The sequence below is a fragment of the Aulonocara sp. 'chitande type north' Nkhata Bay genome, linkage group LG3 (assembly GCF_057382095.1).
Source record: "Aulonocara sp. 'chitande type north' Nkhata Bay isolate Kocher_YH1m ecotype deep benthic linkage group LG3, A_spYH_male_GT1.1, whole genome shotgun sequence".
Classification (NCBI taxonomy): domain Eukaryota; kingdom Metazoa; phylum Chordata; class Actinopteri; order Cichliformes; family Cichlidae; genus Aulonocara; species Aulonocara sp. 'chitande type north' Nkhata Bay.
In genome coordinates this window covers 11,222,259-11,236,180 of record NC_141346.1, presented here as the reverse complement: position 1 = coordinate 11,236,180, position 13,922 = coordinate 11,222,259, and the positions used below count along the sequence as shown (strand labels likewise).

At 48.5% G+C, this 13,922-nt stretch overlaps 2 protein-coding genes across 3 annotated transcripts in view; both read right to left on the bottom strand.

The window, feature by feature from the left end:
• Positions 1 to 13,922, bottom strand: part of LOC147333943 (CD276 antigen-like) — a 185,386-nt gene that overhangs the window by 99,157 nt on the left and 72,307 nt on the right. The window lies entirely within an intron of this gene.
• Positions 157 to 1,912, bottom strand: LOC147333946 (nuclear factor 7, brain-like). Of its 2 annotated transcripts, XM_086287316.1 has the most exons (3): positions 1,676 to 1,912; positions 1,223 to 1,489; positions 157 to 1,189 (listed from the first exon to the last, which is right to left on the bottom strand). In XM_086287316.1, the coding sequence occupies exons 1-3, from the start codon at positions 1,910 to 1,912 to the stop codon at positions 518 to 520; spliced, it is 1,176 nt and encodes a 391-aa protein (XP_086143442.1). In that variant the 3' UTR covers positions 157 to 517. The 2 variants fall into 2 exon arrangements, with proteins under 2 accessions (XP_086143442.1, XP_086143441.1); XM_086287315.1 differs by having other exon boundaries at positions 157 to 1,912.

Below are 13,922 nucleotides of genomic sequence, written 5' to 3'. Positions count from 1 at the left end.
AGAGGCAAGTAATACTCCAGCCTTTCAACTCTGAGCTTATTTAGTTCTATTAATACACTGAAATCTCATTTGTGTCATGAAGAAAGTCTTTAATCAAACAGAATTCAAAGATCAGAAACATTTCATATATGGAGTTAAACATGAATCATTGTTTCAACAACATATTTATTGTTGTCATAAACAGACAAGAAGACAACAACAAACTGCTCCTCCCATTCAACACATGTCAGTCCATATCCCAGCAAACTAAATCATCTCCATTTACACATCAAATAGAAACATGAATCACTTGGAATGATTAGAAACTTGATAGAATTTCAAATCTAGTTTGGGGAGTCATTCAGTGAGAAACAGTGAAATGATTTTCCATGTGAAAAGGTGGACAGCAGAAACAGAAAGAAAGAGTGAAACTAAAAGAGAAACAAAGAGCTTTGGAACAACGAGGCAGCAGGAGGACAGCTGCAGTTTAACAGCTTCAACTCACTGACAGGAAACAACATTAGAAACATCATCATCCTCAACTCATCTGCTGCACTGACACTGACACCTTCAACGGACACACCTTCACTTTACCATCACCAGTGTCAATGTATGGAAACATCCTGTGAGTGAAAGTGTGTGTGAAGGTGTGTATGTGTGTGTTAGTATCAGGATCAGAGAACGACAGCTTTCCTCTGTTCCAGTCCAGATTCACTCTGATCCTCTGGAGCTTCTTCTGGACTGAGAGATCAGTGACAGGAGCTGATGGTGAGTGTGCTGAGTATTCACCTTCATAGAAAAATATTGTCCATAATCCAGACAGTTTGTCTCCCTTCCTCTGCACAGACTCTGCTAACACACCCAGTAACCACACTGTACTGTCTCCAACTTCAACATCCCAGCTGTGAGTCCCTGAGTTAAAGCCCTCAGAGCCCAGGACAGAGTAGAACAAATCAAACCTCTCTGGATTATCAGGAAGCTGCTGCCTCTCTCCTCCATATCTCACACTGGTCAGATCTTCAGACAGGATGAGTTCTGGACCAGCAGTGTTTGGGTCCAGAATGAGAGGAGTGTAGGAGACCATGTCCTTCATCTTGTTCCAGATGTTGAAGGTCAGATTGCCCAGGTGTTTGGCCTGGTCTATCAGAGCTCCTGAGGGCAGCTGTGGATCATCCAGCAGGGGGCAGCGCTGGACTCTTTCCACTGCAGCCTTGTAGTTGTGCAGGAATGAGACGTCTTCAGCTCTCAGCTCCTCCTCTGTGGCTCTGACTGTGTCTGACAGAGCTGCTATCTCTCTGCTCAGAGCCTCCATCTTGTCCTTCATCATCCCACTCTTCTGCTCCTCTTCCTCCCTCAGTGCAGCCAGCCTGGCCTCCTCTTCCTCTGCTAGAAACTGCTGAAGCTTCTTAAACTGCTCCTTAATCTGCCTCTCTGTGTGTCGGGCCTGGACCTTAATGTGTTCTGCTGTTTGATCAAACTTCACTTGAACTTCTTCACAAACCTTTAACTTCTTCTTTAAGGGCTCCAGAGTTTCCTGAAGTTCCTTCTTGTGTTGTTGTGCAGCTTCATCGATGGGTCTGAATCTGTGATTGGTGTGTTTTTCTGAGGCACAGCAGATGTGACACACTGGCTGCTGATGGTCCAGACAGAAGAGTTTGAGTTTCTCAGAGTGCAGACTGCAGAGATCCTCTGAAGCTCTCTGATCTCTCTCCTGTAAGAACGACTCACACAGGTTCTTTAAAGCCAGATTTAAAGGTGGTTCTTCCCTTGAAGATCTTCTGTTACAAACTGGACACTCGTGTGTTGGTCTCTCTCTCCACCATCTCTTCAGACAGTCTTTACAGAAGCTGTGGCTACATGACAGAAGAACAGGATCTCTGAAGACCTCCTGACAGACCGGACAGCAGAGATCCTCCTCTGATCTGGAAGCCATTGAGTCTGTGAGTGAAGCTGAAAACAGCAGACAGGAAGTACAGTCAGTCCTGGCTCCCCTCCCTCCTCTACCACCTTCACTGAAACTTCCTTTGAGTCGTGTTTTTGCTCAAACTCACATTCAGTGTGTGGAGCGTCAGCAGCTTGAAGCAGCAGTGTTGGAGTTTTCCACTTTTCTCTCCTGTAGCTGGACTCACTCAGAGGAAGCTGCTAGTTTGGTCTGAGCTCAGTCTGATCGTCTGTGCGTCTCTCTTTACTGAGGACGAAGAACTTCCTGTTTCCTGGTTTGTCACATTTGAGTGACGTGAGGGGAGGAGAAAATGTTGCTGTTTGACTTTTAACTAAGGTGTGTTTCAATCCTGCCTGCAGCTCAAAAGCTGTAAAACAGGTTTTGTGTCTTTTCACCTCCACAGGTCACAACATGAAACCTGTTGTGAAGTTTATAAAATAAAGTGTCACTCGGTGGTGCAGCTGTTTGTCAGCTTCTATTTTAGACTTTGTTCTGGTTCTTGTTCAGGTTCCCAGCAGTGGGAGTGTAATGCAGTCACACACACACAGGTGGTGTTAAGGTGGATTCACTTAGTTACAGACAGTGGTGTTATTTCCTGTAACTAAGGGTGTGTTTCACTCCAAAGTTCAGACATTAACCTGCCAGAAGTTGTAAAAGTTACTAATAAAGAGCTTTTCTCTCATTTCACATGTTGTCCACAATCTCCTCGTGATTACCTCTGGAAAGCCCCGTGGCACAGCTCTCCATCCAGTGCAGCTTTATGGTCATTGCTGTGGTTCCAGAATCTTCTCATGATGACCAGCAGGTCCCCAAACAGCATGACCTTTGACCTCAACCCCTGCCTGGGCTGTCAGCTATGGTCCCTACTTCTCGCTGGGTCTCTGAAGATTTCTCAGGAGATTCCACCCTTGGGATCATTTCTTCCAGCAATGCTCTGCTGCACCTGCATCTCCTCACTAGAGGAAAAACTTCTATTTGGAAAACATGTCAACCATCATCAAACCAAAATTTCCTTTCAGTTCAGTGAACTTCACTTATCAAAAAATATAATTATTTATTAATTATATTATTGGTTTATCACGTTTTCACTTTCACTTATAGGCCATCAAAGTGTTTATTATCTTTACCCAAATAATTGGAGCAGAACTTGTTCCATATTCAGTTTTTCAGCAAAACGTGTTTGAGAAAAGATTCATTCTTATATCTGGAGGAATAAATATTGTAACGATGGTTAAGTGTTATTGTACATGTTGGTTATCTTTGCACACTGTTGTTGTTCCTTTAAGATTCATGTTTGGTTGTGCTGCAGGAAGTAGGGAGGGTGGTGTGGAGGAAGGGGAGGGGGGACCTGGGTTCTGTGTTGTGTGGGTGCCAGGCTGAAGAGAGGGGTAGCACGAGGGCGCTCTCCCCTGAGTTAGCAACCCGCTTGCTTATGTGCCGAATAAACGGACAAACTGAGACCCAACCGTCTGGTTCTTGTGAACGTTACATTGGTGTCAGAAGTGAAGAAAGAAAAAAGAACCCCAGAACGCCCGACACCCTGTTGCTGGCGACGCTTGCCGTTACGAGACGAGGATGTTGCCGGGCAGCATTAAGAAGGAGACGGAGGAGAGGGAGGTTCGTCCGCGCTCGCCCGCCCATGGAGTGAGGGAAACGGCGCTGCGGCTGTCTGCCGAGGCTGGATTTTCTCCAGGTTTGACTAGGCTCGGGAACTGTTCGCACAGCGGCCGCGATTCCGGCGGGAAGGAGTCGACCTCGCTTGGCGCGCCGTCACGTGATGTAAACAAACATGGCGGCGCCCAGCAAGCTGCAGCGCATATAAAAACGCCTAAGTTCAGCGGCAAGACGCCATGGGAAGTGTTTATCGCACAGTTCGAGCTGTTAGCTGTTGCAGCTGGCTGGTCTGAGGAACATAAAGCTCTCCAGTTGGCTTTGTGCCTGTGTGAGGATGCAGCTGCATGCCTGCTGCTGCTAACCGAGGAGCAGAGGGGAGATTATAATGCTCTGGTCGGAGCACTTCAGAGGCGCTTCGGGCAGTATAACCAACCAGTGCTGCTGAGGTCGGAGTTCCACAACAGACGCAGATTGCCAGGTGAGCCCCTCCGCATTTTGGCCCATGAAGTCGAGTGCCTTTGCCGGAGGGCGTATGACAGCATGCCACCATCAGTGCAGGCGGAGTTAGCTCGGGACCAGTTCCTGCAGGCCCTGAGCCCTAAAGAGCTCCGTATGCAAACTCAGCTTGCTCGGCCGGCCACACTCAGTGCAGCCCTGGAGCTAGCGTTGGAGAGGGAGATGCTTGCGGGATCCTCTGGGGGCGCTGATGACGCACACGTGGTGAGGGCTGTGTCAGCACCTGTGGAACAGACGGAGACGCCAGCGGGCCTGTGCAGTTTGGTGCAGGCGGCTTCGCTGCAGTCGCCTTCCCCTCGGGCTGGCCCACACCGCCGACCGCAGAGCTGCTGGGGATGTGGACAAGTCGGACACCTCATCAGGCAGTGCCCCAAGCTTGCAGCGGTTCAGGGAAACGCCCATGGGCCCGTGTAGGCGGGAGTACACGGGCCTGGGAGAACGACATCCCCACTCCACCGCCACCCCCACCTGGTGCGGCCATCGCTGTGGGCTGGACCCAGGTTGGCGGCTTTTGCCATGTTCCAGTGACGATTGCGGGGGTGTCCTGTACGGCCCTGCTGGACACGGGGTCCAATGCAACGCTGGTCCGACCCGATGTTGTCCCACCCGGAGCTGCTGTGCAACCGACTAATGTGCAACTTAAGACTGTGACCGGTGATCTGGCCCCAATGAGAGGGAGGGGAGTGTTCCAGTTCAAGGTGGGGGACCTCGGTGTGTCTTATGCTGCCTGGGTGGCTGACGTGCAGGACGCCTGCATCCTTGGGCTGGATTTTTTACGAGCCATTGGTGGTGTACTGGACTTAGGCAAAGGCTTCCTCGCACTCCCTGATGGGAAGAAGGTGCCGCTTATTCCCCCCCCGGTCTGCACAGCATCTGCCGCGGCGTCCACCTCCACCGCAGAGACCCCTGCAGAACCGCCAGCAGAACAGCGAGCGGAGGAGGAGGAGAGGCTCTCAGCAGTGAGGAGTATCTGGTCAAAGAACTGTGAGGGGCTGACTCCACAGCAGCAAGAGAGTCTATGGCAAGTACTAAAAGAGTTTAGTGACATTTTTGCCCTGAAAGAAAGTGATGTTGGCTTGACACACTTGGTAGAGCACGTCATTGAGACCGGGGATGCCCAGCCTATTAAAGTGCGCCCCCGCCGCCTGCCCCTGGCTCATCAGGAGGCTGCAGACAGAGAGTTGTGTGAAATGATGAAGGCGGGCATCATAGAGCCATCTGATAGCCCGTGGGCCTCCGCGGTGGTGATGGTGCCTAAGAAAAAAAGTCCTAGGATGCGTTTCTGTGTGGACTACAGACCACTCAACAAAGTGACGAAGAAGGACTCTTACCCCCTTCCCAGGATTGATGAGTCTCTCGACTTAGTAGCCGGGTCCTCCTGGTTCTCCACCCTGGACCTGCGGAGTGGCTACTGGCAGGTGCCACTGTCCCCGGAATCCAGACCGAAGACAGCCTTCTGCACTAACAGGGGACTATGGCAGTTCAAAGTCCTGAGCTTTGGTCTTTGCAACGCTCCTGCGACCTTCGAGAGGCTTATGGACAGTGTGCTGGCTGGTGTCCCACGGCAACGGTGTCTGGTTTACCTGGATGATCTTCTAGTGCACGGGAGCTCCTTTGATGCTGCCCTGGATGCCCTGAGACAAGTGTTGGAGAGGGTGGCGGCTGCAGGCCTGAAACTGCATCCCGACAAGTGCCACTTCATGAGGAGGGAGGTGGAGTTTCTGGGCCACAAGCTGGGTCGTGAGGGCATCAGCACTTTGGAGGAAAAAATTCACACCATTACCGAGTGGCCCACACCAGCAGACCAGAAACAGCTCAAAAGCTTCCTAGGACTGGCGTCTTATTACAGGAGGTTTGTGAAGGGCTTTTCCTCCATAGCCGCACCACTCTTCCACCTGCTGCAGAAGGACCGTGACTTCATCTGGACCCAGGACTGTCAGCAGGCGTTCAACACCCTCCGCAAATCGCTGACAGAGTCCCCAGTCCTCGCCCCCCCTGACCCCACCCTGCCTTTTGTCCTGGACACTGACGCAAGTAATGTGGGGCTGGGAGCTGTGTTGTCGCAGGTTGGGCCGGAAGGTGAGAAGGTGGTGGCGTACTTCAGTCGGGTCCTGAACAGGAGTGAGCAGCGCTACTGGCAAAGACCAAGGAACTGATCGTGGACTTCAGGAAGACCAGGAAACACTTGACCCCTGTTTCAATCCAGGGGGTCAGTGCTGACATTGTGGAGGACTATAAATACCTTGGAGTACACATTGACAATAAACTGGACTGGGCTAAAAACACCACAGCACTTTACAGGAAGGGCCAGAGTTGTCTCTATTTTTTGAGGCGACTGAGGTCCTTCAACATCTGCCAGAAAATGCTGAGGATTTTCTATGAGTCTGTGGTGGCCAGTGCGATCCTCTATGCTGTTGCATGCTGGGGGAGCAGGCTGAGGGTCGCAGATGCCAACAGACTTAATAAACTGATCCGTAAGGCCAGCAATGTTGTGGGGATGGAGCTGGACTCCCTCAAGGTGGTGTCGGAGAGGCGGATGCTGTCCAAGATAAAGACAATGTTGGATAACACCTCCCACCCACTCCATGACATGTTGGTCAGTCACAGGAGCTCGTTCAGTGAGAGACTGAGATTACCGAAAAGCACCACTGAACGAAACAGGAAATCATTCCTGCCTGTGGCCATCTCCCTGTACAACGCATCCACTTAACACACTGTTTGCTGCTACAACTACACATGTTTCTTTTCCAAATATTTATTTATAAGTGACTTATGTATGTATGTATGTATATATATGTATATATTGTACTATTCTTAGTTAGCGTATTGTCTGTCTTGTCTTAATGTTGGTTTAAAATGGAGCACTGTAACAAAAAATAATTTCCCCCAGGGATCAATAAAGTATTCTGATTCTGATTCTGATTCTGATACTGTGTCACACGACGAGAGCTGCTGGCTGTGGTGGCAGGGGTGAGACACTTTAAGTACTACCTGTGCGGCACAGCATTTGTTATCAGAACTGATCATGCTGCCCTTCAGTGGCTGATGTCTTTCAGGGAGCCAGAGGGACAGGTGGCTCGCTGGCTGGAGGAGCTCCAAGCCTTCAATTTCACTGTGGAGCACAGAGCAGGGACGCACCATTCTAACGCAGATGCCCTCTCTCGCCGCCCATGTGCTGCAGCTGGCTGCCGTTACTGTGAGAAGCGAGAGGAAATAGAGCGGGAACTCACGACAATAGACGGAGCAGCACAGCTCGCCTGCAGGGCTCTTCTGGTGGTGGATGCAGCGGAGTGGAGGGCACGGCAGGAACAAGACACAGACCTGCTGCCGGTCCTGCAGTGGCTGGAGAAGGGGGAGCAACCCCTTTGGGATGAGGTCACTGGGTTTTCCATCTGTACCAGGGGGCTATGGGCCAAGTTTGCAGCTCTCAGGCTGAAGGAGGGGGTGTTGGAGCGTGCCTGGAAGGATCCTGCCACGGGGGAGGAGAGGTGGCAGGTTGTGGTGCCAAGGTCGCTGAGGTAAGCGGTGCTGGAAGCCTGCCATGGGAGCACTGGCTCCGGCCACTTTGGGGTCTCTAAGACTCTCCGCCGCCTCCGCCAGGGCTATTACTGGGGTCAACAGCGGAGGGATGTGGAGGACTTTTGCCGCAGCTGTGATGCATGTTCCTCACACAAAGGGCCACAGGACCAGTCCCGGGCTCAGCTTCAGCAGCAACCAGCAGGGGCTCCAATGGAGCGAGTAGCTGTGGACGTCATGGGCCCATTTCCTCGCACAGACAGAGGAAACCGCTATGTTCTTGTGGCCATGGACTATTTTACCAAGTGGCCGGAAGCATACGCCATCCCAGATCAGGAGGCTGAGACTGTCGCTGATGTATTAGTGGAGGGGATGTTCAGCCGCTTTGGAACAGCAGAGACCCTCCACAGTGACCAGGGGCGTAACTTTGAGTCCAAGGTATTTGCTGCCATGTGTGAACGCCTTGGGATTAAGAAGACCCGCACCACCCCACTTCACCCCCAAAGCGATGGACTGGTGGAAAGGTTTAACAGGACGCTGGCCCAGCAGCTAGCCATCCTTACCTCAGAACACCAACGGGACTGGGACTACCATCTTCCCCTTATCCTCATGGCCTACAGGTCGGCAGTGCAAGACTCCACCCAATGTATGCCTGCCCTGCTCATGTTAGGGAGAGAGCTGAGAACTCCTGCAGAGTTGGCTTTTGGGAAGCCCCCGGACGCGCCAGAAGCACCACCAGGCCGGGACTACGCAAGGAAGCTGCAGGACCGGCTGGATTCTGCACATTCCTACGCCCGGGAGCAGCTGGCGAAGGCAGGCCTGCGCCAAAAGAGGAATTATGACATCACCACTAAGGGGAGGCACTTCCGTGCTGGGGAGCTGGTGTGGGTCTACAGCCCAAAGAGAAAGAAGGGACGGTGTCCTAAACTGGATAGCAGCTGGGTGGGGCCTTGCAGCGTCCTAGAGCGAGTGGGGGAGGTTGTTTACAGGGTGCAGTTGCCTCCTAGGGGGAGGATAGTAGCGCTGCACAGAGACCGGATGGCCCCCTACAGAGGGCAGTCCCTCCCCTCCTTTCCAGAGGGACGTGTACAGAGCGTCCATGACCCTGCTCAGAGGGGCCCCCGACCGGGGCTGCGTTCCCCTCCCTCGGACTCTTCACCCCAAAGCCCCGACGCTCCGCGCCCACCTCAGGGGCTCAGGAGGTCAAGGAGGGAACGTAGGCTACCACCCCGCCTCAGAGACTGTGTCGTTCCCTCGGGGACGAGGAACTTATTGCTGGGGGGGCAGTGTAACGATGGTTAAGTGTTATTGTACATGTTGGTTATCTTTGCACACTGTTGTTGTTCCTTTAAGATTCATGTTTGGTTGTGCTGCAGGAAGTAGGGAGGGTGGTGTGGAGGAAGGGGAGGGGGGACCTGGGTTCTGTGTTGTGTGGGTGCCAGGCTGAAGAGAGGGGTAGCACGAGGGCGCTCTCCCCTGAGTTAGCAACCCGCTTGCTTATGTGCCGAATAAACGGACAAACTGAGACCCAACCGTCTGGTTCTTGTGAACGTTACAATATATTTCAATAAATATTAACGTTAGCCTGCGACTTTGTTCCAGTTTTGAATTTTGGCCCACTGTGTATTTGAGTTTGACACCCCTGATCCATAGCTGGCGATTTTTTGTTTTTATGGGCCGATGGATTTTTTTTGTTTTTTTAGGAAGGGTATATATAATGAAAGGTGTTGGATTGGCCAATTGGTCATGATCGACTCTGGGCTGGACCAATTACAGCCGAGGAGGCCGGATGCACCCTCCCCCTTGTTTAGCAATCACATGATTTTCGCGCAATGCATGCCGGGAACTCGTGGCAAAACAATCCAAGTACCGCATCAAATGCAAGCATTTGCAGCACCGCAAAACGTTCATTCTCCGGTTCCAATACCTTCTTGTTTTTTCTTTGCCGCACAAAAAAGTCTCGACGAAAAGACAAAGAAAAGATACGAGGAAAAAATCAAAGGAGTGAAAGGGTCAGACCCTTACGAGCACACAGAGGGACCAAAGACGTCAGCGTGCTGCCCAACTTTCACCACGCTCATATTTATAATCATACGGTTCTTGGAGTGAGTGCATACACTCATGAAGTTTAGTAACTTCAGGTCACTGCAACAAGCCCAGGTACAGTTTACCGACGGATGGGTGCAGGACCTTGAAATGCACCGTGTAGAACGAAAGACCATCGTACGAACAAAGGTAAGTTTACCAGTCTCACAAATCGTCGTCATAAATACACATTCGTTAACCGTTTATTAATATAACCTTTGAGCTCAGCGGTAATTAATTAGTAGTGGAAATAATTTCTGGTACGCATCACAGAAATGTAGCAGTGACAATAATATTGTATGCTGTAATCGTACTGGACAATTAGTGATACAAAACACCTGTTTTATCCTGTGAATAAAAGTATATGTTTCTGTCAATGTACCATAATAACAGAAGCGAAACACAATATTGTGTCAGGACAATTTACTATTTATGCACAATAGACAAAGGAGCAATTTCTGTTCAGCGCCAGACTTGCTTGTAACCTATATCACCAATTATGTTAAGAAAAATGACGCATTAACTACAACAAAACTCTGACCTTTGTGGGAATGCTTGGAGCAGACTAACATGTGAGCTGGAGTGTTCTGGGACGTTATGTTTGGTATATCCAGACCATCCGTCGGCTCTTACTTCGGAAACATGGCTTAAAAAATTTTTCTTCAACGACGTAATCCGATAAAAAAACGATCTCTTTACCCGTCGGCTTCCCGTGGCTGTCATGCGACCGGCTGTTGCAGTCAATAATACAACAGCTTCTTGCCATTTTTTGGGTTTCTTTTTATCGCTGCGTAACTGAGTTCAATTGAAAGCCTGCGTGCGCTAGTACCTCTTGCCACAAGTTCCCAGAATCCTTTGCGGTTTTACCCCTGAATGACGTCACATTTTCAATCTTCATCCCGACTTTTTGTCCCAGTCCAGCCTTGCCCTGATCTAACCTCTCCTCTTCCTCACAGCTCTGATTTCTCTGAGGGAGATGTTGTGACTGTAATCTGTGAGGAGGACCAAAGCTTTTCTGATTGGACTGTGAGGAGAAACACAAGCAAACTGCAGAGGGCTGAGTGTGGAGATGGGCGGGGACAACAGCAACGTGATCAATCATGTTCAATCAGTACGCTGGTGCCTCACGACACTGGAGTTTACTGGTGTGAGTCCAGTAATGGTGCCATCAGTAACCTGGTTAATATCACAGTCACTGGTAAGCTGATCACTCTCACTTTACTTCTTATTGCATCCACAAATTGAGCTGAACATGCAGGTACATAGATTCTGTGCTGTTCTTCACTGATCACCTACCTGACTGACAGAGTAATGAAGGACTTCCCTCCCTCGGTGCTTCTTAATGTGTGAGGATATTCTCCATTACTGAGTTAAGACTTCCTTATTTAGATCTAAGCTCTGGATTATCTTGCACGTCTCGTGGCTCCCAAATGTCTCTTAAGTTATTATCATCTGTAGCCTCATACTTTAGCTTTACTTGGCAAATGTGAATGCTTTGTGTGCTGACAAACCCTTTTGCATGTAGTGTTTTTATGAAAAGCCTTATAATTGCCTAGTTCTGTGTTTTTGTTCTGTTACAAAAGCAGGCATTCTTACTGTTGTTTAATATTTTACTCAAACCTTTAAGTTTAATTCAACACAAAAAGCCCCACTGTAAACAAATCCACAGAACAGAACCAAACTCAGCAGCCAAACAGTTTGTCCTCAGTGCAGGTTGACATTCAGAAAAACCAGCTGCCTCAGCTTGGATGGGCTGATGTGGTTTCTCCTTAGTATCTGCCCAGTTTTTGAGAAGACCCTCCAAAGGAACAGATGTTGCCACAATGCACAGTCTCCCCTCCATCACCTTCAACAGGTAGGGAAAGACTGTGGCCTTGGCCTCCCACCAGCTCTGTGGGCCTTCTCCTTGTTGGATGAGGGGCTCCTCAAGATAACATTTCATCTCCATCATAACATCAGCTGTAGTATTTCTCTTTGCAGCATCTCCTGCAGCTCTTTCATCAAAGAGGCTCCACACAGCAGACGTCTGTGGCTCCTCCTTCACTTGGCCCTGTAATGGTGGAGCTGGGTGGGAGTGCACTTTGCTGCTGCAGTTATTCTCTGAAGTGCCTCATCAACAGCTCTGTTGTCACTGAATGCAAGCTTTTTAAATCTACCATCCAGTGATGCAGCTTCTGAGTGGACGGTGTTGAACTCCACACACAGAAACTTTTCACACTCACTGCTAATTTTGTTTTACAGTGAAGCCACTCTGCTCTGCTAGTCCCGATATCTTTCACCTGCAGCAGATGCTGCTTCGTTTGCAGCTGTCAGTCATATTTCTGTGTTTTTGTGTCGCACTCTCCTCCACACTGCTGTCTGTCATCTCACAGGTATGATGTGCGGAGCGATGCTGAACTTCCAATCCCAGCGTTTCATGTTGCAGGATCAATTCCCATATGAAAATATCAATATCTAATTTGATTACATTTGTTTTTCATCATAAATATGACAGACAAAAGTAAATTCAGCAATTAGCGGGATGGTCTGCAATACCCTGTTAACAGGAACTACACTCACCACCTCTCATTCATGTGCGTGTTACGGCTCTGCAAGAGTGTGAGCCAATGAGAAACCAGAGGCACAAAACTTTAGAGCACAAAACACACAATCTGATGTTGGTTTGTAAAGATGTTGCTGATGAGACTTTGTAGAAAGCAGCTGGTCTGAGTGATGTGATCAGAGTGCAGCAGATAATGTCTGACAGCAGTTTGAAGAGCAAATGGATTCTGTTCTGTTCTTCATCATCACCTACCTGACACCTCACAGCTGTTTCTCACCTGCAGGTCACACAGGAGGATCTGTTGGACTGAAGGTCAGCCTGTCAGTTCCTGCTGTGCTTCTTGTTGCTGCTGTTTTCTTGATGTAGAGAAAACAAAAACAACAAAGGAATCAGGATACAGCCTCATGTTGAGCTGCAGCAAAATAAAATGTCAGAATCTTTTTAAATCAGCACTCTTAGTCTCCCGCTGGTGGTTTCAGCGTTGTCAGTGAACCTGGGGAACATGAGATGATGCTGGTAACAGAAATCAAAGGTAGTGAACAGCAGACAGGGATCAGCTGCAGGTTTAATACACGTCCTGAATTTGGTTTAGTTTGAAGTTTCTGTCAAATAAAACCAAACGTTGTGATTTGTCTCTTTATGAATAAAGTTGAATTGAATTTCTCTCTGAGCTCCTGCTTCTGTTGTCTGTCAGTGATTTTATCAGTTGGACATCAAGTAAAACTTTGGATAAAATGAAAACTGTTCACACAGTGTCTGTAAATCCACGGGTGAAAATAACACATATAACATTCACACAAGTCCACGAGTGATTGAATGAAATGTGATCATGGAAAAATAAATTCAAAACTATTCAAGACTTTTACCATTAACTGTCATTCTATTATGAAGTAACAGGAAGGTAATAACACTATAATATAATAATAATAAAGAAAATTAAAAAATATGGTATAACAGAGCTCACTGCCTCACACTGTCGATAGCATTTCTTTTTAACCTTATTTCATTTAAGGCTCAGACGATCATCTGTTTTCACTTAAAGTAGTCTAGCTCTGATATCACTTTAGCCTCTGGATGGAGGATTTGCTATGTTAACTTATAGATAATAAACTCAACGTATTACAGACCAAAACCAAACACGTCCGTAGTATAAGACTGGATTTAACTCCCTTCACACCTGTCTCGACACAACAGTCAGGTCAGTCCCTTCCCTTTTAAGAAATCCACCTTAAATGTATTTTAAATGTAAGTGATGCAAAATGAATTTAATATTTTATCTTTAGTTTGTCAGGTAGCATCAGGTCAGATGGATGATGTTGGGTGAGATGGAGCAGACAGAGATGTCATCACAGCTGAGAGGAAGCAAAAGCCTCAACATCCAGGCTTAAAAGTGATGTAGGGAGCTAAAGCTAAAGCTCTGCTTTCTTTGTGTGCTTGTGCTAACAGCAACTAATGAGAAATGTGATGACAATTGTCCAGCTTTGTCCTTTTATATTCTACCAAATGTGAAGTGAACCTGTGGTTATACAGTAACGATAAGAGCATCTTTATTAGTCCCACATGTGGGAAATTTGTTTTGTTACAGCAGGAAGTGGACAGTGCAGTTACATAGCAAACATGAGAGAACACTGGAATAGAATAAGAAACTGTACACAACTGTACCCAATAGAATAGAATAGAATGATAGGATAAAAATAGAATACACATGCTATATACAACTGAGTACAA

Excerpts from the sequence above, each read along its gene's own strand:
- LOC147333946 (XM_086287315.1), bottom strand. The coding sequence starts at position 1,912 with ATGGCTTCCAGATCAGAGGAGGATCTCTGCTGTCCGGTCTGTCAGGAG.